General features: G+C 44.1%; 4 protein-coding genes across 5 annotated transcripts; all 4 read right to left on the bottom strand.

Annotated features, from left to right (window-relative positions):
* Positions 1 to 624: 624 nt before the first annotated feature.
* On the bottom strand, positions 625 to 2,796 carry aicda (activation-induced cytidine deaminase). The gene is made up of 5 exons (XM_030072685.1): positions 2,754 to 2,796; positions 1,791 to 1,956; positions 1,362 to 1,644; positions 987 to 1,102; positions 625 to 797 (listed from the first exon to the last, which is right to left on the bottom strand). The coding sequence occupies exons 1-5, from the start codon at positions 2,771 to 2,773 to the stop codon at positions 747 to 749; spliced, it is 636 nt and encodes a 211-aa protein (XP_029928545.1). The 5' UTR covers positions 2,774 to 2,796; the 3' UTR covers positions 625 to 746.
* A 3,410-nt stretch (positions 2,797 to 6,206) lies between these two features.
* nat14 (N-acetyltransferase 14 (GCN5-related, putative)) lies at positions 6,207 to 8,655 on the bottom strand. Of its 2 annotated transcripts, none has more exons than XM_030073105.1 (4): positions 8,549 to 8,655; positions 7,681 to 7,858; positions 7,147 to 7,452; positions 6,207 to 7,025 (listed from the first exon to the last, which is right to left on the bottom strand). In XM_030073105.1, exons 2-4 carry the CDS (start codon positions 7,759 to 7,761, stop codon positions 6,585 to 6,587), a joined length of 828 nt encoding a protein of 275 aa, XP_029928965.1. In that variant the 5' UTR covers positions 7,762 to 7,858; positions 8,549 to 8,655; the 3' UTR covers positions 6,207 to 6,584. The 2 variants fall into 2 exon arrangements, with proteins under 2 accessions (XP_029928965.1, XP_029928963.1); XM_030073103.1 differs by having other exon boundaries at positions 8,414 to 8,549.
* Positions 8,656 to 8,746: 91 nt separating this feature from the next.
* On the bottom strand, positions 8,747 to 16,485 carry znf628 (zinc finger protein 628). Its single transcript, XM_030072970.1, has 9 exons — positions 16,354 to 16,485; positions 15,321 to 15,896; positions 14,347 to 14,419; positions 13,291 to 14,235; positions 12,915 to 13,085; positions 12,378 to 12,711; positions 11,777 to 11,931; positions 11,358 to 11,600; positions 8,747 to 11,184 (listed from the first exon to the last, which is right to left on the bottom strand). Exons 2-9 carry the CDS (start codon positions 15,707 to 15,709, stop codon positions 9,142 to 9,144), a joined length of 4,353 nt encoding a protein of 1,450 aa, XP_029928830.1. The 5' UTR covers positions 15,710 to 15,896; positions 16,354 to 16,485; the 3' UTR covers positions 8,747 to 9,141.
* A 371-nt stretch (positions 16,486 to 16,856) lies between these two features.
* Positions 16,857 to 22,972, bottom strand: il11a (interleukin 11a). The gene is made up of 5 exons (XM_030073129.1): positions 22,862 to 22,972; positions 21,876 to 22,033; positions 18,930 to 19,025; positions 18,631 to 18,792; positions 16,857 to 18,501 (listed from the first exon to the last, which is right to left on the bottom strand). The coding sequence occupies exons 1-5, from the start codon at positions 22,866 to 22,868 to the stop codon at positions 18,319 to 18,321; spliced, it is 606 nt and encodes a 201-aa protein (XP_029928989.1). The 5' UTR covers positions 22,869 to 22,972; the 3' UTR covers positions 16,857 to 18,318.
* Between the last annotated feature and the right edge of the window lie 3,836 nt (positions 22,973 to 26,808).

The raw sequence follows: 26,808 nt of genomic DNA on the forward strand, positions 1-26,808 counted from the left end.
CAAATTAGTTAACCTTCCTATTATCTTTGGGGTCAGTTTGTCCATATTTGCTTCGTATTTAATGATGTTTCTTAATTCAACATGATGATGCTGGCGGGTGATGTTTTATTTAAAGGGCTATTTAGATAGTCAACAAGACGCACAAACGTGGATAACAGTTTTTATTATAACTGACTGGAGGTTTAATTCGCTGGGGTCAAAGTGACCCCAACTCATAAAAAAATGTTAGTTACGTTAAAGGAGGGTTAAATAATTTTTCAATAAATACGAAGTTATGGTTAAATACAGCCGTATTTTTGAGAGAGGCTATGCAAGCGACAAAACGAAAGTGCCCCAGTACAAATATTAGTCATAATCTATAATATTTCCACGGCAGTTCAAAGATTATTATCATGATACCACAGGAGATTACCACAGGAAACCAGGTTAGCAATTGTCTCCTTGCTGAATAGTCAGAGCAGCAGGCAAAGCTACTACAGTTAAAGAGGCTCCAGATAACACAAGAACATGTAACATGATATAATATTTTATTTCACATGAACATCATAATATTGTTAAACAACTCAACAGCAACAAGATGCAATGACAAATGGCACCACAAGTAAGGTAAACATTTCTTTTTCTTTTCTTTTCCTCTCTTTTCTTTTCAAGTCTCAGTTCAGTTCAGTAGTTGTAGTGATGGACTAACATCAACATGTTACTTTTCACTGTATTGGCAGCACCAGAGGAGGACATAGGAGACTGCTTCACAATCCAAGAAGCTTGAATGCATCTCTTAAATCTTCTGTCTCACAGGCCTGTGAAAGGAAGAAAGAAAGACAGGAAGGAAGAAAAGAAAGAAAGAAAAAAATGATGGAAAATATCATATCCTATCATTATTGGGTCAGATTTGGTCTGCTTAGCTGAAGGAAAAGATGGAAACATGTACTTAATGACATTTCCGGCTATTGAGTGAGCTCTTGGGTTTATTTATCCACTGCTTTTACCTGGAGGATGCGGTTGAGTTTCCTGGCCAGGCGAACATAGTTTTGGTGCAGCCCATCCCAAGCCTTGAAGCTGCTCATTCTATGTGCCACAAATGTCTGCCAGCAATAGAAGTAATCTGAGGAGAAAAGGATGATGAGGAGATGTTATCAGTAATCCTGTGAGCAAAAAAAACATCCAAAACATATTTAGAGAAGCATTGCATTAAGAGTATAGCACTCTTCCTCATTGCTTGATGCAGTTTTGTACAGCCTTTTTTGCAGATTAAAAGGTGAGTAACTTGACTTGACATCCCTGACTGTAGCATCACACTCAGGTAAGCTTTCCATCTCCCTCTCTCTCTCTCAAACACACACAAACGCACAGATCTCCTCTACCTTTGTAGCTCATGACAGTGATTTGCACGCCGGCTTTTTTCAGCATCCTCAGGCCCTCCCTCTCACGGCTGTCCTCCAGGTCGCAGAAATAGAGGCGAGAGACAAAGATCCTGAGGCGGAGGTTGGGCGTCCGGTTGAGGAACTGGGACAGTCTGAAGGAGCAGTCGGCGCAGGGAGACCAGGAGCAGAACCAGGTGATGGAGTAACTGAGCTTCTTCTCAGTGCTGCCTCCACACCCCCACAGTCCAGGGCAAAGCGCTCCCAGGTAGCGCAGGAACAGCAGCTACAAGAGGAGAGGCAGAGGAGAGAAGGGAGTTTAAATCAAAGCAAGATGATCATCCCATGTTTTCAAATGTTATGTTTTGCCTCTGCTCGGAAACAGGTTGTCACCTGTTCTGGTCTCCCTCCATCCCTGCACGCCTTACTCACCTCTACATGGCAGCCAGCACGATTGCGGAGATGTCCAAAGTCAAAGGACATGGAGTCTGGCCCCACTCGTCTCTTCACTACAAAGCACAGGTATGTCTCATGCCGACCTTTAGCCCAGCGTATGTTCTTATAATGGTAAATGAACTTTTTCTTGGCCAAAAGCATGCTAAGGGAAAGGGAAAAAAACTTGTTTAATTTGCTCATATTTTAGGCACTGACATGTAGTGCATGTGCTACTTAAAATAACTGAACACAATACAGCTAATATAAAGTCTATTAGAAGGGTTTTGTTTCACAACACTATGGGTTCGTAAAGAAAAACTTCCTTTCAGTGCTGCATAAATGATGATGTCATTTTCAAAAGTGTTACTATTTGTGATGCCAGGTCATAGATTTGCTAACAATCTCAGTGGCATTCTGAAAGTAGCTCTAATTTTAGTATGCCAGTTATCTTTTCTCTTCAAAGGGTCAAAGTGTAAGAGAAACTCTTAAGATGCTGCTGCAATCAAAGCAAAGCAAAGCAAAATTGATCAATTCAGCATGTCTGAGCTTTATGCCATTCTAATGCCTTGCAAGTTAATTAAAATTAAGCAAGTTCATTTAAGCAACTTGCACTATAAACTCATGTAAAACCTGTGGTTAAACAAAAGTGAGTGATGGACGGTCAGGAGACTGCCAACTCATTCACCTCTTTTCTCTCACTCTCAGTTTCATAGCTTTCACACTGAAACTAGGACACTTTTCATCATTACATTATTACTGAAACCTATTGATAGTATTCAGAACTGGCCTAGTATCATGACTATTGCAATATAATTGCACTGAACAGTATCTAATAGTGGTCTCACATCACTTCTAAAATCACCATAATACTTTGCCATTAAGCTGTATGCATGAAAAATTTGCATGCTATGGTGCTAAATAGAAAGATGCACATAGATAGAATGTATCCATTTTGCTCACCTGTCTAGCTTTGTAATCATTTCGAAAGATGGGTTTTGCTCATAGTCAATCAGCGGACGTGGGTGATAAATGGAGGTAAATGAGAGACAGAGAGAGAAAGTGTGTGTAAGTTCGCGCGCGCGTGTGTGCATTCGTGTGTGCACGTGTGGTTGGGGGGTAGTGGGAGGGAACAAAGACCATATACATATAAACATAAACAGCCTATATACAACAGAGGCGGTCTCTGGTTGGATGGAGAGATTTTTAAAAAATATTTTGGGGGTGGAGGTGATAAAAATGAAACGGCTGTATTAAAGTTAGTTTGAATGATCATTCTGCAAAACAGTTAAAACTCTAAATGAATCATTCATTTGCAAAGTGCTTTTGACTTTCAGTTAGGCATGGTTTTTATGTGTGCTGGAAAATAAACTTAATTGCACATAATGATTGAAATGAAACCACTCTGTGGTATAATAGAAGGCAATAAAGAACTTTTATTGGGGAGACATTACACAATGCAGATTTTACAAAATAATCTGAACGACCACACATGAACCCAGGAGTGTTTGACGTGATTTGTAACCTTTGGAGTTTTTCACACACGTCAATAAACTCAGCCAACTGGCTGGAACTTTCCAAACACTTGAGGCTCACCCAGTCACAGGCCCCTCCACTTTGGTTTTCCCAGACTGTTAAATAAAAACTTCCAGATACCTTCTCACCTTTATCCAAGTCGGGATAACCACCCAATCCCTCCTAGTACTCAGCCTTTCCACCTAGCAAGTCTTCCCCCTCAGGGCCTCAAATCTGGGGGAACCATGGGCGTTCCCAGGGCTCGGAGGCCCTGACACCTACCTAGGCCTCCGATTTGGGTTTTCCCAAACTGTGTCAAGCTGCGAGCAGAACTGTAATCAACCTCCCTCACCCGACGTCTGCTAGACTGGCCAACCAGCTGACCGACCACAGCGTGTGGATAAATCTCACTCACCAGCCTTTGAACAGTCAGATGCTGTCATGTATCTTTGCCAAATCAGGATGTGTTTTATTTTGCTCTTGTCTTTTCTTTGCTCCGGCTGTTTTAACTCTGGCCCTGTCCACTCAGCCAATGGCACTGCATGCAGGCATCCTGCTTTCCCATGACTCCCCTCACCCTCTCATGCACTCTGTGGTTTGGGGAATTCACCGTTTCCCAGGGTGGCTGTTTTTGGAGCTCATCTGTGTGTGTGTGTGTGTGTGTGTGTGTGTGTGTGTGTGTGTGTGTGCGTGTGCGTGTGCGTGCGTGCGTGCGTGTGTGTGTGTGTGCGTGTGTGTCTTAACCATCTGTGTGAGCGTGTCATTAACACACTCTATATGTTACACATCATCTGGAACGAATTTATCTAATTGATCCTGATTGTGTGGTGCCGCAAAATTTAAAATGATCCGTGTGTATGTGTGTCTGCATGAGAGAATAACTGAGTGTCAACTGTGAGCAGCCTCACATCATATTGCACTACTCTGACAGCGCACTACAGTCTCTGCACGTCTGAGCATGTGTGCATGTGTCTTTTTGACTTCAAGAGGATGACTGAATGCCAAACTATATGTAACCACTTCCCACCCAGCTCTGGCTTTGACCACAGTTGACCAAGGTCATCTCATAGTCATACATGAACGCTTGTGCACTACCACTCCTCTCAAGCACAGTGTGTGTGGTGGAATACTACAGCATAAGGAGACATGGCTGAGCATTTAACCCATAGTCAGGGGCTGAAACCGGCTGCAGGAAATGCCAAGTCATACTTTCCGAAACCCACCCGCCCACACCCTTCACACACAGACACGCGCACGCAGCTACCCGCGCACACATAGCCATACCGTGCAGACGCACATGACCACAGTCACAAACAGGCTTTCTTTCCAGTGGCGTGAACTCACATCTGTTTCCTGACAACAATAATAGCTACAGATCAGTCAGTTAGAGGCCCAGCTAACAGGTGTCTGCTCTTGGTCAGTCATCCAGCAAGAAGAAAGAAAGAAATCTGACAATGACCAGGAAGTGTCAGAAAGAAAAAGTTTTCACAACATGAAAGTCACCTGCGCACCCACAAACACATTGCATGCACTGTTACTGCTTTTTAATCAATGATAGTACAAACTGTTTTTCCACTCCACAGTTGGAGTGCATGATCAATACAGTTGCACTAAAATAGAACTTCCTTTTCACTCTCAATAGGTGAGATATGTCTTCATACCACATACCTTCACAAACATCCTGTGGGGTTGAGGTGCACATTAATATGACACTGACATTGTCTGAGGTTAGCAGCACTATGGTGCACTCGAAATACGAGAGCGAGAGCTGCTAACCATATTCAGGTTACCCTCTGACAGGAGACACTGAGTTTCCCCATTTAGTCACATAAACTGCCACTCACCTGCAAACCACACAACAGCTTAAGTCAGACTACATCTGCATAATGATGTGCTGTGCTGAAATGTACTTTTCAAGTCACTGCTATGAACAGTGTGTTGAGGCAGATTTAAGTCAGTTCTTTAAAAACATATCATAACAAGTTATGTAGTTAATTACTAATAATACAGTTGTCCCTCGCTATAACGCGGTTCACCTTTCGCGCCCTCGCAGTTTCGCGGATTTTTTCTAGTGCAATTTTGCATGCTTTTTTTTTTTTTTTTTTTTTTTTTTACAGCGCATTGTGTTTTGCGTCCTGATTGGCTAAGGGACTGTAGACCATTGTCAATCAATCTCCTCCGTGCAGTGTCTCCTGTACAGTACAGAATGTGTTCATTCTATAATACTGGACTTTTTTTTCTACGAAGGTTTGAACTTTGAGAGTGTTTAAACAAGAGAGAAAAGTGAGAAAATGTTAATGCTTGTCTGAGAAAAGTGTATAAAGTGTGTAGTGAGGGGTTTTACAGCCTTAAAACATCTATAATAATTGTAAAAAAATAAAGCTGACTACTTCGCGGATTTCGCCTATTGCGGGTTATTTTTTAGAACGTAACTCTCGCGATAAACAAGGGACCACTGTACTATTAAAGACCTTGATAAATGCAGAATTTATATTTGCATATTTGCATCTGATCTCCCCGCCAACTTATCATACAAAATAAGGAGAACGGGGATGAGATAATGAGTAAGTGCAAGACAGGAGATGGAGTGGATTTTCGCAGACTCACAGGTTCTCATACTGTAAGTGAAGGTGAGAAGCAGTAAAACTGCAGGAAGATAAAAGCAGATGAATTCTGCAGATTCACACAAACCACATATACTTCCTATACTGTAACTGTACTGTATATTCTCCTACACATTTGTATGGTTGGGCACACACATTCTCATACTCACACCCACACACACACACACACACACACACACACACACACACACACAAACAGCTGCACACCCATGCATCACTTGCTGTGTTAAAATTCAAGAGAAAAGATGCACACAAACATTACTTTTAGAAACACACATTTACATAAAATATTTTAATTCATTAGAAACAACAGTGATCTTGACGGAACAGCATGACCGAGGCATCTTGATGTAATTCTTAAATTATTAACGATAAATTTGCTGTCGCTTTATCAAAACTGTAAGATGTTTTTGCTTCAGTAGACAGCATGATAAAAAATACTTAACATTCATACAGCAAATAAATACCTTAATAAATAACACAAAGTTTCAAATAAATTATCAACATAAACAATATCGTAACATGCTGCTGCTATGACATTATGATCTTCAGTGGAGATACAATTTATTCTTCAGTTATCTCTCCTTTACCTTTAATCACTCCTGGGTTTGCTTCTGCTTTTCCTCATTCACTCAGAGAGTCCACTGGCTCTCCGTTACACGTCTTTGTAAAACACTTTGGTGAGGGGGAAGCCAAGAAAGCCTCTCTCTGGAGTCTCAAGCTTCTCCTCTTCCTCCTCTCTTTCAGTCCCCTCACCCAGCTGCTGGTAGCCCAGCTTCCTGAAGAAGGCCTCCCCCACCTTGGAGGGATAGGGCACGTGGGCATAGACTCTGTGTGCCCCAGCCTCCCTCTCTTTCTGTTCAAGACTTTGGACCAGCAGCCGGCCCAGGCCCTCCCTGCGGTACCAGCAGCCAACCACCACCCTGCAGATCTTCCTGATGCCAGCTCGCTTCTCCATCTCCCGGCACACGCAGCCCACGATCTCCCCATCGCAGTCTGCTACCCAAACCTGGCCCGCTGCCTGTTCCCTCTCAGGGTCAATCTTCTCTGGTGGCATCTCCTTCTCCTTCTCCTTGGGCCTGATTCTGCGCCTTTGCTGAATAACAGAAATAAGAAAAAATAAAAAATAATCAGAATTTCTTTTCAGAGATTTGAAAATTAGGTGGAATGAAAGCTCACCAAAGAACTGACTAACTTGAACAAACCAGTGGGCTAACCTTCTTTATCACCGGTGTCTTGCCACTGATCCTGGTGTATGGATTTGGTAGTGTCTCTTCCTGAGTGCCCCTATAGCTGCTGCCCACATAGTCCCAGTAGGGGCGGCTAGTACCCAGCACCCCGGTGCTCCGCGGCATGGTGATTTTCAGGAAGACAATTAGCAGGAAGACAGGAATAGCAAGAGCCAGGATGAAGGAGTGAACGATGCAGCGGAGGATTGAGGAGAGAATGGCGAGGATGAAGAGGCTAAGTGGGCGAGTGAGGACATGAAGGATGAGACGGTTTTCAGTACCCTCACAGCCCTCCTAAAAAGAGAGAGATTGGTTGGAAAAAACTATTCTTGCAACTTCAGCCGCCAACATGGTTTATTGACTGAATAGGTAACACTGCAAATGAGGAAATAACAGCACAACCTCTAATAAAAGCCACCTGCCAAAATGCACTGGTTTTACTGATAAATCTGGAATAGTGGAGTTACCGCAACAACACCAGCAGTTCTACCAAAGCGTACATCTTCTGTGTGTTGTACAAACCTTGATCAGGGCTTTCACAATCTCTATATCGTCTTCCCTCATCCTCCTCATCACCACCTGATCCAGCTCCAGCTTCACCATGTCTTGGCCGTATGTTCATACAGCAGGCTTGCTGCAACACCTTTTCTACACACAGTCAGATACTAACGCAGGCATCCACACAGTGGGCACTGATATCCTAGAAAAAAGGCATTACATAACGTTATACTGAGAGAAGATTAAGTTAGATTTAGTTAGTTAATTTTAAGGTAAAACTGACAGTTATGCAGACAAAATCATGCAGATAATGGACACTGATGCAATCTAGCAAGGCATGATGGTGCAGTTTAATGTGATGACACAAACGAAAAATGTTCTCTTTACAATATAATAACCTCTGGGGAAAACAGTGCGCTTTGATAATAATGCGAGTGCTTTGCAGTATTGGTTTGATCTACAGTGAGCCAACAGAAACAGAGTATGACACCCACGCTGTTGCAACAACAAAGGGAGACAGGGGATTATAAAGCGGATTTGCAGCATGCATCACCAGTACATATAAAGCAATGCAAACCATCATCCGAGCTTTCAACTGCATGTTTGATCATGGTGTATCAGTGATCATCAAAGGTACAATCGAAAGCGAAGGACCTTGTTCAAATCCTTATATGGTTATTAAGCGCTACAGTGAAAACTGAGCGCCCCGACGTCGAAATAAACATCCTGCTCCAGTTCAAACCTTGGCTCCGCTTACCTTCTGCAGCACCGTGCTCAAATAATAATGTTGGACAGTGACAATTTCTCGCAGTTTCTTATGTTGTCCGGGCTGCCTCTGCACGTTTGACTGAATTAGTAAAGTCTGTAAGTGGGATTCTGAACACAAACTTACTCCCTTTGTCCTCGCTCATGCACGCCGGACGTTTCGAGCTACGCCATTTTCGTACGTAAAATCCGCACTGCGCAAAGGGTACGTGAATGCAACTGGGACGTAAGCAAGCGTTTCCTCTGGTGACCCCCTTAGAAAAAAAAAAAAATAAATAAAGCCAGACCCCACAGAGTAAAGAAAGCAGGGAAAGAAAGGAACCAATTCAAGGTATCAACAGCTTTATTAATAATTACTATTTACTAATATCATTTCTGGTGAAAGTTGAGCCATATACAACATTTATTCACAAAAAAATTACTTTAACAAACTGCCAATGACAGTATCATTTTAACTAATATATTATTAAGGAATTTAAGTAAGGTCCATAAACAGCCTATTTGAATGTTTAACATTTCTAGTGTAGTTTGTGGCACCATGGCATTACAACACAGTCGCCAATCTGCATGTCCTCTCTCTGCTCCAAGGAAACCTCAAACAGATGAAAGTGCTAATACACTCCTCTCCCCGACACCCACCCACCCACTCACACTCACACACACACACACACGCGCGCACACACACACACACACACCTTCTCACGCACGCTCTCAGTTCAATCAATTTGAGAAGTGCATTTCTTGAGAGTTAGGTATAGGTCCATTTCTTAGTGTGTCCTCGGTCGATGTCGTCTGTCCTTCAGTGTTGACTGTAAAGCTGTGTTCCTTCTCAGATGTCTCCTTATCCTCTGCTGTAACACCCCCGTCTTTCACCTCACTCATCTCTGACATCTCCCCGTCCCCTTGTCTGTCCATTCCTCCTTCTCTTAGGCTACTAGTGCTGACCTCAATAATGACAATTCCCTCTCCTCCCTCCAATTGAAAGATGCCCTCCATGGCTCCCCCACCTTCACTGACAGCTCCACTTGTAGCATTGCAACCTGCCCCTTCTTTTGTTTCTCCCTCACCCTCAATCAGGGCTATCATCTGCATACCCTCCCCGGTTTCCTGCTCAATCTTGGTCTCACCCCCCAGTTCAAACACCACCTCCTGCCCATCAAGAGGCACCAAATCCTGAGCAGGTGTGCAGGAGAGTTCCAGGCTGTTGTCCCTGCCTTGGCTGTAGTCACCGGGCATGCCTCTTTCCTGCGCCTCGGTGTGAAACTGAAGGACAAACGACTCTCCCTGCTCACCCTCCTCTCCAGTCTGTCTCTCTCCTTGCTTTTCTCCTCCCCACTCCTGCAGAAGTGATACCACCCCTTCTCCCTTATCCTCCCCCTTTGCTCCCTCACTCTGTCCATTTGCCTTAAACTGCAGCACAAACGACTTTCCCTCTCCACTCATTCCCCCATCCGCTGCCTCCTCTGATGCATCTCCCTCAAACTGCAACACGTACGACTCGCCACCTTCCTCAATATTCATTCCTGCCTTCCTCCCTCCTTCATTATCAAAACATAACACAAACCGTTTCCCTGTCATGGTCTCCCCTGTACTCACTTCCTCCAAGGTGGTTTGGGGTTTGTCCTCCAGAGCTGAAGAGACAGAAGTGGGAACTGATGCTGGAGTGACTGTAGTAGTTTGTGTAACTGTGGTAACAGCTGATGGGGGTCCTGAGGTATTTGTTGTGGGGGTTAAAGTGGTGGAGGATGAAAGCGTTGGCACAGTAGTGCAGGATGATGACAGTGGACAGGGGGTCGCTGTGGTTATAGATGATGGTGATAGTGATTCTGTGGTTGTCTTAGCAGCAGGTGATGTGACACTTGTCACATTACAGTTTGTCACTGTCACAGCTCCAGTCTGGCTGACAGGAGCTGCTGTAGATTTCTGAAGGGCAGCTTTGGGTTTGCGTCCCCGTCTGCCCCTTGCTGTCCGTGTGCTTTTGCCCAGTATGGGTTTGGTCAGCAGGGAGTTGGCTGAGAGAATTTGTGTTGGCATGGCAACAGGAGTGTTTGCATTGTTTTGGTTGTTGGTGATAATGATCCTAGTCTGCTGTTGTTGCTGGGTTACAGCTGGGAAGTGGGGGATCTGGGCTTGGGCAGGGTTCAGAACAGGCTGGAGTCCTGGGATAGTCTGAAGCAACGGGACAGTCTGAGCCTCTTGGGCTGGTGGGGGGTTGCTTGCTGTTGGGACAAGAATCAAACTCGGCTGGCTGCCATTAGTGGAGGGGCACTGCAGAAGAAGGAAGTTCTGGGGCTGAGGGGGAGGTGGTGGTGGAGGAGGAGGTGGAGGAGCAGGTGTAGGAGCCGACAGTGGGATGAGCTGCAAGCCATTGGCCGTCTGGATCATGAAGTAGTTCTGGGATGTGTTGGGAGGGATATCCAATGCTGGCTGGGACACAATCAGGCTGCCATTGTTTCCTGAAGCCTCCAGGGTGATAGGGTTGAGCAGGGTTGTAGTGGTCGTTACTCCGCCAACGCTGGCTTTCACAGCCACGCCGTCCTTAACCCCGCTACCAGGACCCAGCAGAGTAGCCCCACTGCCATGGGTTCGGATGTGTCTCTGCAGGTAGGAGTGCATGACGAACTCTTTAAAGCAGTAGGGGCACTTGAAGTCCTTGCGTGAGGAGTGTGTTCGAAGGTGCAGTTGGAGGTTGGAGGAGTGTGTAAAGCTTTTATTGCAGTGGGTACACTGGAAGGGTCTCTCACCAGAATGGGTGCGTTCATGCTGTTCAGAGAGAGAGAGAGAGAGAGAGAGAGAAGAAAGTGTAAAACAGACAGAGGGAGTGAAATACAGAAGAGAAGCTGAGGCAAAATAACCCAGATCTATTCAATTCAATGAGGTCAGAATGTAATTGAGTTCACAGTGGTAAGTGTTAGTTTTCTCCAGGCTGCACTGACCTGTTTGAGGTTTGAGGTCTGGGAAAAAGACTTGGAGCAAACAGAGCATACATGAGGCCGTAGTCCGGAGTGCATCTGACTGTGCCTTCGCAGGCAGCTGGTGTTCTTGAAAGACTTGCCACACTCCTTGCACACATACGGCCTCTCACCTGTGTGCTGTCGCAAGTGGTACTGGTAGTGGGAACTCCATTTGAAAGTGAGTGGGCAGTGAGGGCACTGGAATGCCCGAACACCTGTGTGTACCTGTGTAAGATGTAAAAAAAATATATAGAATCAGCAGACAATTTGTGAAGATTACTTCCTTCAGAGAGAAATGGGTCAGTTGTACTTAAGAATTATTAGCTTCACGATGCCACACTGCTAAGGTTTGAGTCCCACTTTGGAAAAAAGTGCCCCTGCAACAGAAGAAAGAGCCTTACCCTCTGATGGATGGACAGCAGTGAGGACCTCTTGAAGCTCTTGCCGCACTCAGTACAACGGTATGGTCTTTCCCCAGTGTGGTCCCTCATGTGGTATTTCAACCCTGACGAGCCCTTGAAGGCTTTTCCACACTCTGAGCAGCGGTATGGCCTCTCTGCATGCCACAGTGTGCAAAATTTGAGAAGATAATAAATTATGTTTTAATGTGGCAATAAAAATAGGATTTTGGCTGAGCCTCACAATTGTGACAACCTGTCATACCACTTAGCAAAGAAAGGAGTGATCTATTTCTATTTGGGGAATAATTATTATCAACTCATGTACACTGACTACAGTTTGCTCCCTAGTAGTTTTAATTACTAAGAATGAAAAACAGGGAAACACAAGAAACATCACTAACGTGTTCATTAGTGAACACATGGCAACAAGTCTGACTTTTCATATGTGTGGATGGTGGCTAGTTATACATTAAATGAACTATCACAGTTGGTTGCCTGGCTGAAACAACCCATTGTATAATCATATTTTAAATACAATTTTCCACTACATTTCAAGGAGATGTTGTGTGTCTGGTCTGGTCTGCTTTGGAAACACCTTTACCTCCAGCAGGAGTGGTCTTGCTGGCCCCAGCCTTTTTCGGTGCCTTGGCTGGTTTGGCTGGCTGTTCCTCTTGTTCCTCACTGATGGCAATGATATCGACGTGAATCTCTCTCTGGCCCTCCTGCTGCTTGTCAGCCTGGCTAGGGGAGGACGGCAGGGGAAGAGACAGAGACAGGGAAGGGGGGCACACAATCTCAGCCTCTGCCTCAGCCAGGAGACGCTGCTCAGGGGTGTGAGAGTGCTGGTGGGTGAGCAGCGAGGAGAGAAGGGGGAAGGAGCGGTCGCATGCAGAGCAGCTGAACTGGGAACGAGACTGCGATGACAGAGAGTGCATCTGGACAAACAAAAACAAGGACACAAAGGGAAAATTTGTTTAAAAAATATTGCAGAGGCAACATAGATATTCCAGATATCTAATTTCTTGCCATGTTTCATCAAAATGCAACATCTTCGAATTACATCAAAATGCAAAATCTTGCTCTTGGTGGTGTTGTTTGTATTGCAGTGTTTTGGAGAAATCATAACAGTCCTTCTCACCAGTGAGACATGTCTGTTGAGGCCTCCGCTGGTCTTGAAGGTCTTATTGCAGTAGCCACACTGCAGCCCTGCCCCTGTGGTTCTGGCCTCTGGCTGAACAGTCTCCGAGCTCTGAGTCACCTCTGTGAAGCTGTGCAGCAGGTCAAACTGGGCATGGGTGGTGCCCACATTCTGAGGGCAAACCAAAGGAAATAATATATATCAAAAAAGTTTTATCTTGAGATTTAACTCCTGCAGTCCGTAGACTCTAGGATTATTTGGAATATTTAACATTAGACTGACTTGATCTACAGAAGGAAATAGTTTACTTTGTAAATTTAAATAAGAGGCTTTTGTTTTCTTGCATCTCGTTTTCCCTGTTAATCCCAACACTTACAGCATTATCTCCATCTGCTCCTTCTGTCAATCCAAGTAGTACTTCAGCTGTGTGTCCATTTTCAGCCACTGTGGTGGTCTCCACAACCTCCTCAAAGTCAGCCAGTAGATGACCCGCTCCAACCAGCCCCACCCCAACCTCCATCCCTGCCTCTGTCCCAGGCCCAGCCTCTCCACTAGTCCCATGTTCCTCTGGAGCCATGTGGATGGCCTGGTGCTCTTCCAGCTCAGTCCGTGTGCCAAAGGTCTGGTTGCAGCTGCCACAGCTGTACAGCAACACACTGGCTCCTGTGTGAGTGCTCAGGTGAACCTCTGTCCCAATGGCCCTAGATGCACACTCATCTTCCCCAGAAGGGGTGAGGGTGAGCTGAGGCAGAAGGCTCTGATTCTGGGTGGATGGTGTGGTGGACAGGAACACTTCCTCCACTCCTACTCCCACCCTGACTGTGCCCTCCTGGCTCACATATCCTACCATATCTGTCAACATGGACGATGTCACTTCCTCTGTCCCCACCACCACTTCCACTACTTGATTTTCCTTCCCCGGTTCCTCTCTTGTCTTTCCCTCCTTTGCTCCTGCACTGATGTTGGAATGGGAGTTCTTGTGCAGGGCCAGGTTTGATGAGTGTGTGAAGCTGCGTCCACACTCACTGCAGATGTAGGGCCTCTCTCCTGTATGTATCCTCATGTGCTGTCTCAGGTTGGTAGACTGGGTGAAAGACTTGTTACACACTGAGCAGGTGTAAGGTTTGAGACCAAGATGGACATTCTTGTGTCGCCGCAGACTGCTTGAGTTCTTGAAGGCCTTGGGACAGCTGTCGCAGGGGTACGGGCACTCTCCGGTGTGCTGGCGCAGGTGATACTGGTAGTGAGAACTCCACTTGAAGGTCAGGGGGCAGTAGGGGCACAGGAAGGTACGCAAACCCGTGTGGACACTCTGATGGACCTGGGATGGACAGACAGAGAAAGAGACAGAGATTGTGATAGTTCCTTTTATACAGCACTTTTTCCCCCAACAAAGGTCTTGTTTACAAAATGACTTAGTATGAAATCTCACCTGGAGCAGAGAGGAACGTTTGAAGGCTTTGCCACAGTCCTGACATTTGTAAGGCTTCTCCCCTGAGTGAGACCTGAACAAGGAAAAAAATCAAAAAGGTTTGCTGACACAATGGATTGTATATAATTATATCTTGCAATTATGGCAGGGTGATATATATCGATATTATATCAATATTGTGATATAAGACTACAGATCTTCTAGGATTTTGGATATCGTAATAAGCAGAGGCTTCATTGCAGTGAAGAGATGCACATTTCTGAACTTATTAGACTGTTTAGCTGCTCTATTTTTTGTTTTCTATCTGCTTGGTCATCATATCCACATTACTAATGATTATCAAAAATCTGGTGTAAATATTTTAGGAAAGCACCGACAGTCATCCCTACATCTTCACAATATCAATATTGAGTTATTAAGGCAAATATAATGTGATATTAATTTTGTCCATATCAAACAGGCTTACTTTGGAAATTAGGAAATACAGAATGTTTAAATTAGGAAAATTATGAAATTTAGAATGCTGTCATAATGGCAAGACTGAAACCAATCATCTGACTTAAATGGCTGCTTTGGTTTAAAATTGTCACATTGTTGATATGTGATCAAACAGACTATTAATTAAGAGGAATAATTGAGATTACAACATCCAAACAAATCCTCAGGGTTTGCATTTTTGTGCAGCCACAAATTCCAAGACCTGCAGGCACCATGAGTGTATTGATTTATCCATTGATCCACCACATGGCTGAGGGCATACACTTCAGTTGCCTTATGAACTATATATTATGCATTCAACTGAGCGCATTGCCACCCACCCCTCCCCTTGTGAACCCAGATCTGTACATCACAATAACAACTATGGTATAGTTTTATAATAGTGTTGGCAGGGGACACAGGAATAGTAAAGAGCTTATTTTGGATCACTCTGATACTAGGCTGCAGTGCCCTCTGCCCATCTCTGCATGGAGTACCGTTGGTGATAGAGCAGAGCAGAGGAGCCCTTGAAGGCCTTGGGACAGAGGTTACAGCGGTAGGGCCTCTCGTTGTTGTGGCTGCGCTGGTGGTGGGTCAGCCTGGACGACCAGCGGAAGCTCTTGCCACAGTCCAGACACTGGAAGGGATGGTCTGTCTGCTCGTGCTGCTGAGCAGGGCCTGACACCGACGACGTCACCATCTCCAGAACGACCTCCTCTCCGCCTTCCACTACCCCCTTTTCCTCTTCCACCAGCTCCCCCCTGTCCCCGTCATCCTCACCATCCTCCCCTGAGCCCAGAAGAGATGGGAAAGGAGAGAGGGAGGTGGTGGACTGAGGGGGCAAGAGTTCAGTTTGAACCACCAGCGTGGCTACTGAGTTAGCCATGACCAGAGGAGCCCGGAGAGGGGAAGCAGATGAGGGTATTCCTTGGACGCAGGTGAGGATCAATTTCGGTGCAGTATCATCGTTTCTCTCCCGCCTTCACCCATCGTCCCGTGTGACTTTGCGATAATTCTTCTGCTGCTCAGCCACTGGAAACACCGGCCGTCTTTCCAGGGGACTCAGAACAATCCTGAAATAAAGTGGTAAAGATAACAGTATTATAACTTGATAACTACTCTTAGTAAAGCCGTCCCCTTTAATTCCCCCCTCCCCTCTTTCTGCCTCCCTGTAGGCTCCCTCCCTCCCTCCTGTCCAGCCAGACTCCCCCTCCCTGCTGTCTTTCTCTTGGCCATCATTCTGTTTCTGTCCCCGCAGTGCGGTGCATACTAGTAACACACACACACACACACATACAGAATATAGCTAGGTTACATATTATGGTTTTTCACAAGTGTGTCCTTATTTGGCCCGTTTGCTTAAAAAACCGGCAGACAACATACACTGAAAATGACAGCTTGCACTATCAAAACAAAAACTGTTAACTGGCCTACAAATATAACCAAGCCCTCGTCAGTGCGGAATTGCTAAGTTACGTTAAAAAATGCTCGACAAAGATGTGCATAAATACAAGTCGGGTCCAAACTCACCGTGCAGCATTAACTCATCTTAATGCTATATTTGTTGATATTATGAAAAAGAATTGGGTTCCGCAGTGCTAATCCACACAACCTTAACAATAAAATCTAGCACAAACTAACTAGCAGTTCTCCACCCGATGCCGCCTTCTAAGAACAGCGACGCTGATTGGCTGTTTTAGACAATAAACGAGCGACTACCATTGGCTGAGAGCTTCAACACTCAAAATATTGGTGTTGAAATTATTTTCAAACCATTTCTACCCTCGGTTTTGTCAGAGGGCACTCACAAATAACCAGTCTACTGTCAAAGACAACGTGGAAATATAAACAATGTTAAATTTTGATCAGATGTTTATCTTGTGTAGCCTGGCCGTGGCGCACAGCTTTCTGGGTAATGTAGTATTTGAACGTGTCTGCGCCACTTTCCGCTCCGGTATAGACTGAGCGCAACCCTTGCCGGGCCACGAAAAGTTGTTGCAATCAAATTAAATAAATGAAGATATACTCGATCGTGTTGTGCACATTCTTTATTACTTAATTTCACCAAGGCACATATTTCACATTGAGGCCAATCAGTGTGTGGAAGAGGCATCTTGATGGTACAACAATAATTTAAACATAATGATAGAATAGTAAATAAGAATAACAGTATAAAAGTACAAAAAGATAGGAGACTTGCTCCTCTGCAGCACAAAATAAATAGTTCCACCAAAGTAACTTAAATAAATAGTCAATACTGTAACAATACTAGAATAGAATAATATTAAAATGACCAAAAATTATAGTGATAGAATTGGTAAGGTATTCTACTTTATATCGTAGAAAACCACATAATACACAATCGCATTGTATACAACAATTTACATTCTTGTACATTTATGTACACCTGTACAGAACTATAGTATCACAATACATAGTATTTTAAGGCTTGGGGTGTTTAAGTCAAGAAAAAAAAAAATCATTTTCTACCCCAAGGCACAGGTTCAGCATCAGCCATCTCATTCATCCCAAATGGCTAATCCTAACAAGTTTGTGCAAAGAATCTAATCAGGTCCATCAGTGCTCAGCAACAGGGCACATTCATAAAATTTTACCACAACATTAGATATGCCTCCTCATGCAGAACAGGAGAAACAGGCACTGTACAAACTCAGCCTGTGGCACAAAAGAAACTATTCATGCTCTTGTGTTTGGAAACCATCCTGACATGTACGGATAAATGCAATTTATTTCATAGGACGTTGTTTGAAATGTTACTAGGTGGCACATTTGACATAATTGGAAGATCCCATTACCAAAATCTATTGAAATTTATTCTGAAAGAGCATTGTAAAAGAGAGAGAGATAGAAAACCTTGGCTGACCCAAATGTATGCTACATCTACTGGAAGAATTATTGGCTGAAGAAAAACATAAAAACTAGATTGAATTAAGTTAGTTTAAAACTAAATCAGCACAACAGCTACAGAATCAGGAAGTGCTACTGTGTGTACTTTTTTTTCATTTGTTTTCTTGAGAATCAGTTGCAGAAAAGAGAAGAAAGAGTACAAAGATACAGAAAACTAAATTCACTTTGAGAAAGAAATAAAGGAGAGAGTGACACATTACAAACTTAAATAAATAACATTAAATAAATTATTAATAGTCAATAAATAAATAAATACATAAATAACATGATCATGAACAAGGCCTTTGAGAGATAGGTTTGGGGATCATGACATGTTCATCATAGTTAAATTGGCAATTTGCCGCAAGGTGAATCTTGACGACCGTAAATGGCTGCAGTATAGCGCATCCTCATTGGCTCTGATGGAAACACATTCCTCAACACACATATCCTTGGTTGAAGTTTGGGCTTCTTAGAGATGCTATTGACTACAGTGCACACTTTTGTGGTCCTGATTCCCCCTTGGCTGAGGTGGGACTCCATGCATCCTTACTGGCGCTGCAGCCAGTATATACTGCAGGTTATGGATCATCGTTGTACTGCAGAAATTTTGGGCTTGAGGCAAATGAATGCTCGATACGCCCAGTCACAGAAGAGTTTGAATTGCTGCAGAAGCTCATGGGAGGACTGAAGGACATCAAACTGATAGGGGAGGTGAGGTGGGAGTGAGGGGGGCGCTGGAGTCAACCTTGGTGCTTCAACTCTCTGCATCTGTGGATGAGAAGACAGGCAGATAGCGACAGAGAGATTAGATCCTCAATAAAGCCATCACAGATAAAATTGGGCAATAATCATTCTCTTAGATAACAGAGAATCAGGCAAGGTAAGTTGGCCCATTACCTGACGGTGTAGAAGGGAGATGAGCGATTTCATTTCTCTGATCATCTCTCCCAGTTTGGGCAGTGCGGGGTGGTGGTGCTTTTTCGACACCTTGTTCAGCCACTCAAAGTGGTGCTCGAACAGCTTCAGGTCAGCATGCAGCTGTGAGAGTGTGGGTTTCAGCTGGAAAGGAAACAGACATACTTAGAGAGGTAGAATGGGTGGGGCAAGAATGTGCATGGGATTTTGTCAAAACTGTGAGGATAGAAACAGATCCCCCTCCACCCCCTCCACACACAAACAGAGTATCAGACGGTTACCTCAAGGTTGTTGAGGTCATTGGCTGCTCTGTTGCCCATTGCTGGCAGAGACCCGAACCTGTGGGGCTCTATGTCTGAGTCAAACGCGTGCTCTCTCTGAAAGAGAAAACAAGACACAGAGCCACTCGTCAGCGATGTGCATCCTCACAATTTTACACATCCTGAAAAGTCACAGCAACATGAGGGAAACATTAGTGCAGCACCTAGATTGTGTTACTGTTTTCTGCCCTTAGAGATGGTAGCTTTCACTGAGAGGAGTGTGATGGGTCAGTGTGAGTTCACCCACATTCAGCCTCCCCAAATGTCAACAATAAGAGTAAATGACCTGAACCCACAGGATGTTTTCTACAGGGAGAGAGGAGAACAACATAGGCAGTGACTAAGAGAGCTTCGAGTGGGACAGACAACACAGGGCTGTAGGGAAACTCCAGGGTCGCAGCTATAAAAAGATGGAATGACGCAGTGCCACTGCCCAGCTGTAGTTTTGCTGTAAACTTTGTGTCCAGACAGCAGATGTGTTGCTTCCCATGGCCACCAGAGGGGGATAAACAACCTGATTGCTTTTTTTAAATTTCTACTGTTCACAGGCTGCTGTACTCAGCCAGAGTACATTTAGTATTGATGATGTGCCACTGGTTCAGTAATGAATGTGAGTAAATAGCAGTTACTGATGTGACATGCGTCATTTCCAATCAGTAGAGGAACACAACAACATTATGGTGATGAGTGCGGAGAAAGGTTTTGTGTAAACAGGCTGTTTACACGGCATAATGCTTCCTCAGTCTGTTATGCAGTCTTTTCCCTTTTGTGCTCCTTGCTTCCACTTGTTTGTGTTGATGTTTTTAGTGTTGAATGTGCTGCATTGTCTCTCATGTCTCTCCATCAGTGTTTCATAAGAGCTCACTTATGTTTGAGGTCCAATGTTTTGTCTCCATTGCTTTTATCCTTCTCTCTCTCTCTGTCTCTCTCTCTCTCTCTCTTGCTCCCTCCCTCTCTCTCTCTCTCTCTCTCTCTCTCTCTCTCTCTCTCTCTCTCACCCCCCCTCGCTCTCGTACCAGGTGCGCAGGCACAGGCAACACCACGTGCACATATGCATGCACACACATACACTTGTGGCTTCTCATCCACTTCTCTCTCTGATCTCTTTATCTCCTGCGGTTTTTCCTCCGTCTCTCAGCCTTTAATTCTCCTTCTTCTCCTCCTTTTCTTGCTCTCTCCATCGTAGATCATGACCTCACCCAACAGAGCTTAACATCCAACCCCTTTCTTCCTGAATGCAAATACTGGAATGTGATAAATCTTTTTGATTTTTATCAGGTCACTTTGCTGTGGCGACCAAAAACCAAACACTAAACACCGCACCTACACAACCACAACTATTTACAGAACCCTCAATGCACACACATGCGCGCACCCATACAAGTGCATTATACACACAATTGCATGCACACATATGCACATATTTATGTGCATACAGAATGCATACAAACACACACATGTACCCACAAACATATGTTGACCTATGTGTACACACACAGTTAAACACACTTTTTTCTTTCTCAAGCACACATCAGACATATTGTTTTCTTTTGGGGACTTTCCATGGATTTCCATTTCTATTTTTCTTTCCTACCCTTGACCCTTGTTCAATAGTGCTCCACCTAAGAAGAAATAAATGTTTCATGATACAGAGGAACTAACACATTTTTTTTTCAAAGGGCTATATCAAAATTGCTGTTGAAAATGCTTCTTTTTTTTCTCTGTCTGGCCCCCATATTAGACCACCTCTGCACTGATGGGTTCTGATACAAAGGTACTGAGGGCCTGTAACATTGTCTTACACTAGTACTCACACACACACACACACACACACACACACACTGGGCAAGACTAGAGAGAGTATGAGGCTATTTTTGATTTCATCCCCTGAACAAAAGAGTTTAAGATTTGCATAATGCAAAAATAGAACCTGGATCAGTCATGTGTAACCAAAGATCCAGAGATATGATCCCGCTTTCTTTTCACCTGTTAAAACATAGTGTGATATACGATCACCAGCTGGGGCCAAACCTTGGCCAAAGGTGTCAAATCTGATTTCCCTACCCCCTTGACTGTCAACAACATAAGATTTCTGTTAGGAAATAGAAGTATGTGCAAGTGATTGACATTTCATATTAAAAAAAAAATCCCTCCAAACATCCTCAGTCTAGCCACTGAGGGTAAACATGTTTGTATATCAACAGGCATATAATATACTTTGCTGTCATTCCGCAGGCATGCTTGGCAGCTCTTACTTGGATAGAGGCACGGCCTTGGTGTGTAGCTCTGAAATCATCTTGACAGAGGATACTTAACCGCCTCCTTCAAGAAGTCTTTAGCTAGACCAACACTGTAAATAGGTGGATACTTCTACTGATACCAGTTTAATTACATAAAAACTAAATAGATTAGAATAACCGAGATATTTTGGGTGAACTTTCACTAAGTATTTGTTGGGCCACCAATCAGGTGACCAGACCAGGAGGTTGCTGAGTCAGACCGCCCTCCTTTCTGTGTCCAATGCGGATTAAATGTGAGATCACTCCGTCAAATCTCCCCTGAGACCTCAGCATGCAGATGGACTCTAGCCATTCTGTCATCAATGAAAGCAGCTTAACTCAGACTGACGTTCTGAGCAAACCTCGTTTAACCAAGTGTGTTTCACAACAGTGCTTGACGCAAAAGGTAGTGTGTGTGTTTGTGGGGTCAGCTTGCCTCAACAGAGAGGTAACATTAATACCCAGATTCAATTAAAACAAGGCCAATCAAAGTGGATCTGGTGCAAGGACCAGCATCTTCCTCCGCCCTCACACTTCCAATTCAATTAGCATCGGACAAGGGCCTCATTAGCCCATCCCTCAGTCAGTGGCTAAGACTGGTAATCACCATGACATCGGCTTCACTTACCAGCAGATCTTGGGTGAGCTTCAGTAGATTTTTTGTCTGATTAGACAATCTATCCAGGTCGTGGAGCCGCCGCTGAGGGACTGGAGAGGCAGACGTAAACACTGGCAGCTGAGCCAATAGCAGCGAGAAAAGGAGGGATGAGGAGGAGTCGACCAGCACTGCAGGGGTAGGATAAAACGGAAGCAATTAGTGGAAAGACGCTGTCATCCTGCCATAATGATAATGACCCCGGGCCACGGCTGTCAACTCTCGGGGAAGATGTTGCACCATAATATAAACAATAGTTCCAGACTTGGCAGAGGAATCCTGTGCAGCTTCAGTGTCAGAGTCATGTTTTCACAAGCTGGAAGCAAATCATTAAATCATTAAGAGGTGCACTATGACACAGAATATCACCATTCCTTTACCATAAGCAACGCAATGAATGCTGCTGATTGTCACACCTGCAATTGGATAGGTACTTGAGTTGGTGGTATAAATTATATAGACCAAGCCAAGTCAACTCTGTAACAGTAAGCTCATTCATTCTTTTCCTTTCAAGTTCAAATACAAGGTAGACTAAGTATTAAAAGGGAACCACAAGTGGTGTTGAAATGATGAATGCTTGATAATTACAGGTGAACCACAAGAATCAGAGCCAAGAAACACTGCAGGAAGCATCTGAGTTTTCAGTCCTTGGCTTAACTTTAAGCAACAGTAAAAGTATCACCACTGAATAAAGCAGTTACCTATATCTACTATAGTTTGCAATACTAGTGGTTCCCAAAGGTTTAAACTATAACCCACATGTAAATGACATATTCAGCCTATATAGTTAATAAAATATCAAATGCTGTCAGCAGTACCAGAAACGCACATAGTTACAGACCTATAACACCCAAATATTAGACTAGCATATAAAATGAAATAAAAGAAAATTGAAAAAAGACATCATAATTAAGAAATCAAACACTTAGCAAACAAAACAAACTCATACAAACACTTACATCTCATATTGGTTCGGGTCCAAGAGATAGAGCAGCAAACAAACGCAGATAAATAAATAAATACAGAAAAATTAATAAATAAATTGAACTCCGGAAATTGTCACGTGCTCCAGTTTCTTCTTCGCACTCCTCAGTCAGAGTGAAGAGGCAAGTTATCAGGACTAGAGGACAGAATGAATGAATGAGAAAGGAGAGGGATGACTGAGAGAGAGAGGGAGAGAGAGAGAGAGGAAAAAGAAGGCAAATCAATATCTTCAAACTTTCTGTTGTAGTAAAGTTTGAGATCAGTCCCTGTAGTCTTTGTGAAGTGCTAAAGACAGACAGACACTCAGACAGTTTGGGTAGAGAGAGGTACAGAAGTGCAGAGAGAGGGATGCGAGTGTGGTAAGTCCAATTTTTGCGCGCAGTGAAGTGTTTAGGCTTGTTTAAAACTTCCTTTATAAAGACGTCGGGCCTATGACACATCGGCGCAGTGACTCACTTCATTCATAAAAACACACACACACACACACAGACACACGCTCTCTCTCCCTCTCCCTCTCTCTCTCTCTCCCTCTCTCTCTCTCTCTCTCTTTCCTCCTCCCCTCCCTGCTGCCTGTCTCTCTTTGCGAAACTTAAAAAAAATGTTCCGTTGTTTTTTCATTTTTTTCCCCCTCTATCACTTTCTCCCGTTCTGTCCTGTCCCTATCTCCTGTGGGCTACTTCCTCCGTCGCATCCCGCTACCTGCGCCAATCTGTCCATCTACCTCTTTTTATCTATCCATCTCCAAATCTCTTCCCCCCTCTCTCTCTATCACTGCAGACGTTTTAAAAAGCCCATTGTTTCATTTCTATCAGCATATCTCCATAACCATGTATCTTTTATAGCCTTAGTTTACCCTGTCCTGTCTTTCAGGTGCTCAGTGGTTTATTGTATTTACAGGTGAAATGTCACAAAAGCGAATTATTCAATTTATGACCGGGCTCTGTTGGGCTACACATGCCACATTCCCTGTATAATAGTTAATACCCAGGGCAAACACCTCTCTCGTTCTCTCTCTATCCTTCTTTTTCTCACCCCTTGCTCTTTTTTTTTTTTTTTTTTTTTTTTTTTTTCAGACAGAGCCCCTCCTGAGACAGCGGCCTGTTATTTCCACTGCCCCCCCACCCCCTTCTTCTTCTTCTTTTTTTTTTTTTCGCTCCCTCTCTCCCTCTCCAGGGTGAAGGAAAGAGTGAGGAGTGAGAGACGGATAGGAGCAGGGGAGAGGTGTTGTCCAGACCAGAAGGGGCCTCTAAGTGTTGCATAGAAACAGTGACTGGACCGGTCCATACATACACACACACACACACAAACACACACAGACACACACACACACACACACACCACAGTACATTAACACAGACATACATACACCCCAGGAGGGGAGCAGTGATGGGGTTAAAACAGACAGACACACACAAACACACCTACATGCATGTGCATATGTACACAGACACTCACGCACCGTGAAAAAAAAAAAAAAAGTCTCTCTAATAACCTGATATGTTCAGATGAACTCAGATTAACTTTCTTTGACACATGCAGACATATAATACTTAATCTGCTTTGCACATACCGACACAGTTTCTCACATTATCTGTATCTGTGTCGCTCTTTCTTTGTCTCTCCCTCTCTCTCTCTCCCTCTCTCTCTCTCTCTCTCTCCCACACACACACACAAATACACACAAACAGAGCAGGGCAGCCTGGAAACACTCAGTCAGGTGCAGTAAAGCGTGGCCTACTGTTGCAAAGGGCAGAGTTTCCAGTCATCAAGGCATAGAGGGACAGCAAAATGCAACATACACGTACTGTAAACCCCTGGGACGTGACACACACGCACGCACGCATACACATACACACACACACATAGAGAGAGAGAGAGTGAAGGAGGGGAAGAAAGCCTTTTTGAGTCTGGGTGTGAGATTAGGGGACCCTCATTCACAGACATACACTCATGGTGTGGTTAGAAAATAATTAAGCCTTGTATGTGCGCGGCCGCACATACAGACACACACACACACACACACACACACACACACACAGTGAGTTGCCGGTCCAGTAGTGGGCCTACACACACAAACAAACACCCTTCAAATGATGAGGGCCTGGTGGCAGAGAGTGGGTGGTGGAGTTGTTGTGGCGAAAAGGGTAATGCTGTCCTTTCTTGGGTCAACAGTGGAGAAGAAAGGAAGGGAAAGGAGGAAAACCGGAGAGAGGGAGAGGAAATGGATGAGTGTGGTTGGACGGAGGGAGATATTGACACACTCGCTCTTTTTAATTTCCCACATCAAAGGACTGTTTGAAGACACAGCTGGGGAGAGAAGAAAAGAAAGAGTGAAGTTAGTCACTCTCCCTCATTCCCTCTCTCTCGGCTGCCTACCATGATGGGGGTCTCCTGGGTGGCTCAGTCTGTTAGACCATCCGCCAGCACCGATCACTCACTCTATGACACCGAGTGTGTGCGCGCTAGTGTGTCTTTGTGTGCGTACGTGTGCATACACTCGTGCACATAATAAAAAGGGATATGTCTCTTTGTTTAGACTTTTGTTTTTGTGTGTGTGTGTGAGAGAGAACTCACATTGGCGCATGCTTGTTGGAAAAGGGGGAATCCAGGGTTTGTGTAAATGGGTGTGCATACAGTACATGTGTGTAATTATGGGTATGTGGTGGTATAAGTGCGGTGTCTGTATAACGTGTATGAGCATCAGTGTTTGTGTATGTGTGTGTCTGTGTGAGAGTGTGTGTGTGTGTGTGTGTGTGTGGCCTTCATATGCTACCCATTACATCACCAATCTGTGTAAACCACCATAGGAGGAGAAACAGAGTGAGACACTCAGACTACGACCTCAAAGACATCAGAGAGGAGGAAGGGGAACCTGTGACAGGGCCTGCCAGGCCTCTCTGCCAGACAAACTTTACTCACACAAGCTTCACTCAATTTGGCCGTGCTTTACACTGGGTTTCCTGTGCGCCATCGCATGTATTCACACATGGCTACGCAGACTTCAAATCACTCGAATGCCTCACACTCCTTGCTCACCTTTTGCCACGGAATTAATACACACGGTTGTACGATTCATGCGACCACATGCCCCACTCACTTTCCTTAAAGGGATGGTAAATTAAAATATATAATTTTTACTTAAAATGTTTTTATTATCATCGTTGGGCGTAGAAAAAAATGTGAAACTGTGTGAATAAGAAGTCTATGTAGAGAGAGGCTTTGATTTCTCCTCAGTCAAACGATCGGTTTTCCTGGGAATTCAAAAGTGTATTTCACAGATAAGAGTTCAGATTTTATTCCTCCTGCCTCGGTTGTTCGACTCCTCAGTTGCACCTGTTATCCTTTGTTAGTTTCAAGAAATGATAGCGAGTAACTCTTAGCTTGTTAGCAGAGCACCTTTTTTATGGGCAGTTCCTGCATATAAATCCAGTATTTTACCAAGGATTATTTCACCTATCCATCGTTACATTAGAAGAGGCAAAGGAAAGCAAAGCACAAGCAATGGCATCAGTAATGGACTTTACCACATGATCTGTACAGCTAAGTTTTTATCAAGTGCGCTCTTCAGCAATGTTGGATAATTGGTCAGTCTTACTAGAGTCAAAAGGGGAACTGAAGCCCACTCACCCTTGGTAGACTGTATTACTGTAGGAAATGCAGCTCCTAAATATCCATTTTATTACAGTTATTGACCTTTAAGAACTTACAGATCTTGGTGGATGATGAAAAAACTACTCAGCAATAACACCAAATAAGAAAATCCCCGTTGTTAACCCCCGTAAAGTCCAGCATTTGTAACTGAGTCAAGAGGTGAATATATTATATGTAACTGACAAGGAAGAGCTTGAGCAGTAATTGATTTTTTCCTTGTACGGGGCTTTCTTTGTTCATTATTTACCTGTACACTTTACTGTAACAGTGT

Source organism: Myripristis murdjan, chromosome 16 (assembly GCF_902150065.1).
Source record: "Myripristis murdjan chromosome 16, fMyrMur1.1, whole genome shotgun sequence".
Lineage (NCBI taxonomy): Eukaryota > Metazoa > Chordata > Actinopteri > Holocentriformes > Holocentridae > Myripristis > Myripristis murdjan.

What these genes read in the sequence shown, in the direction of transcription:
- aicda (XM_030072685.1), bottom strand. Translation starts at nt 2,773, where the DNA reads ATGATTACAAAGCTAGACAG. An exon ending in ATGATTACAAAGCTAGACAG is followed by an intron (nt 1,957 to 2,753) that starts GTGAGCAAAATG and finishes CCTTTCCCTTAG; the next exon opens with CATGCTTTTGGCCAAGAAAA. An exon ending in CACTGTCATGAGCTACAAAG is followed by an intron (nt 1,103 to 1,361) that starts GTAGAGGAGATC and finishes TTTTCTCCTCAG; the next exon opens with ATTACTTCTATTGCTGGCAG.
- nat14 (XM_030073105.1), bottom strand. Translation starts at nt 7,761, where the DNA reads ATGGTGAAGCTGGAGCTGGATCAGGTGGTGATGAGGAGGATGAGGGAA. An exon ending in TTGTGAAAGCCCTGATCAAG is followed by an intron (nt 7,453 to 7,680) that starts GTTTGTACAACA and finishes CTCTCTTTTTAG; the next exon opens with GAGGGCTGTGAGGGTACTGA. An exon ending in AGACACCGGTGATAAAGAAG is followed by an intron (nt 7,026 to 7,146) that starts GTTAGCCCACTG and finishes TCTGTTATTCAG; the next exon opens with CAAAGGCGCAGAATCAGGCC.
- znf628 (XM_030072970.1), bottom strand. Translation starts at nt 15,709, where the DNA reads ATGGCTAACTCAGTAGCCACGCTGGTGGTTCAAACTGAACTCTTGCCC. An exon ending in TGCTGTCCATCCATCAGAGG is followed by an intron (nt 11,601 to 11,776) that starts GTAAGGCTCTTT and finishes CATCTTACACAG; the next exon opens with GTACACACAGGTGTTCGGGC. An exon ending in AGACCTCAAACCTCAAACAG is followed by an intron (nt 11,185 to 11,357) that starts GTCAGTGCAGCC and finishes CTCTCTGAACAG; the next exon opens with CATGAACGCACCCATTCTGG.
- il11a (XM_030073129.1), bottom strand. An exon ending in AGCTCACCCAAGATCTGCTG is followed by an intron (nt 19,026 to 21,875) that starts GTAAGTGAAGCC and finishes TTTCTCTTTCAG; the next exon opens with AGAGAGCACGCGTTTGACTC. An exon ending in ATGACCTCAACAACCTTGAG is followed by an intron (nt 18,793 to 18,929) that starts GTAACCGTCTGA and finishes TTTCCTTTCCAG; the next exon opens with CTGAAACCCACACTCTCACA.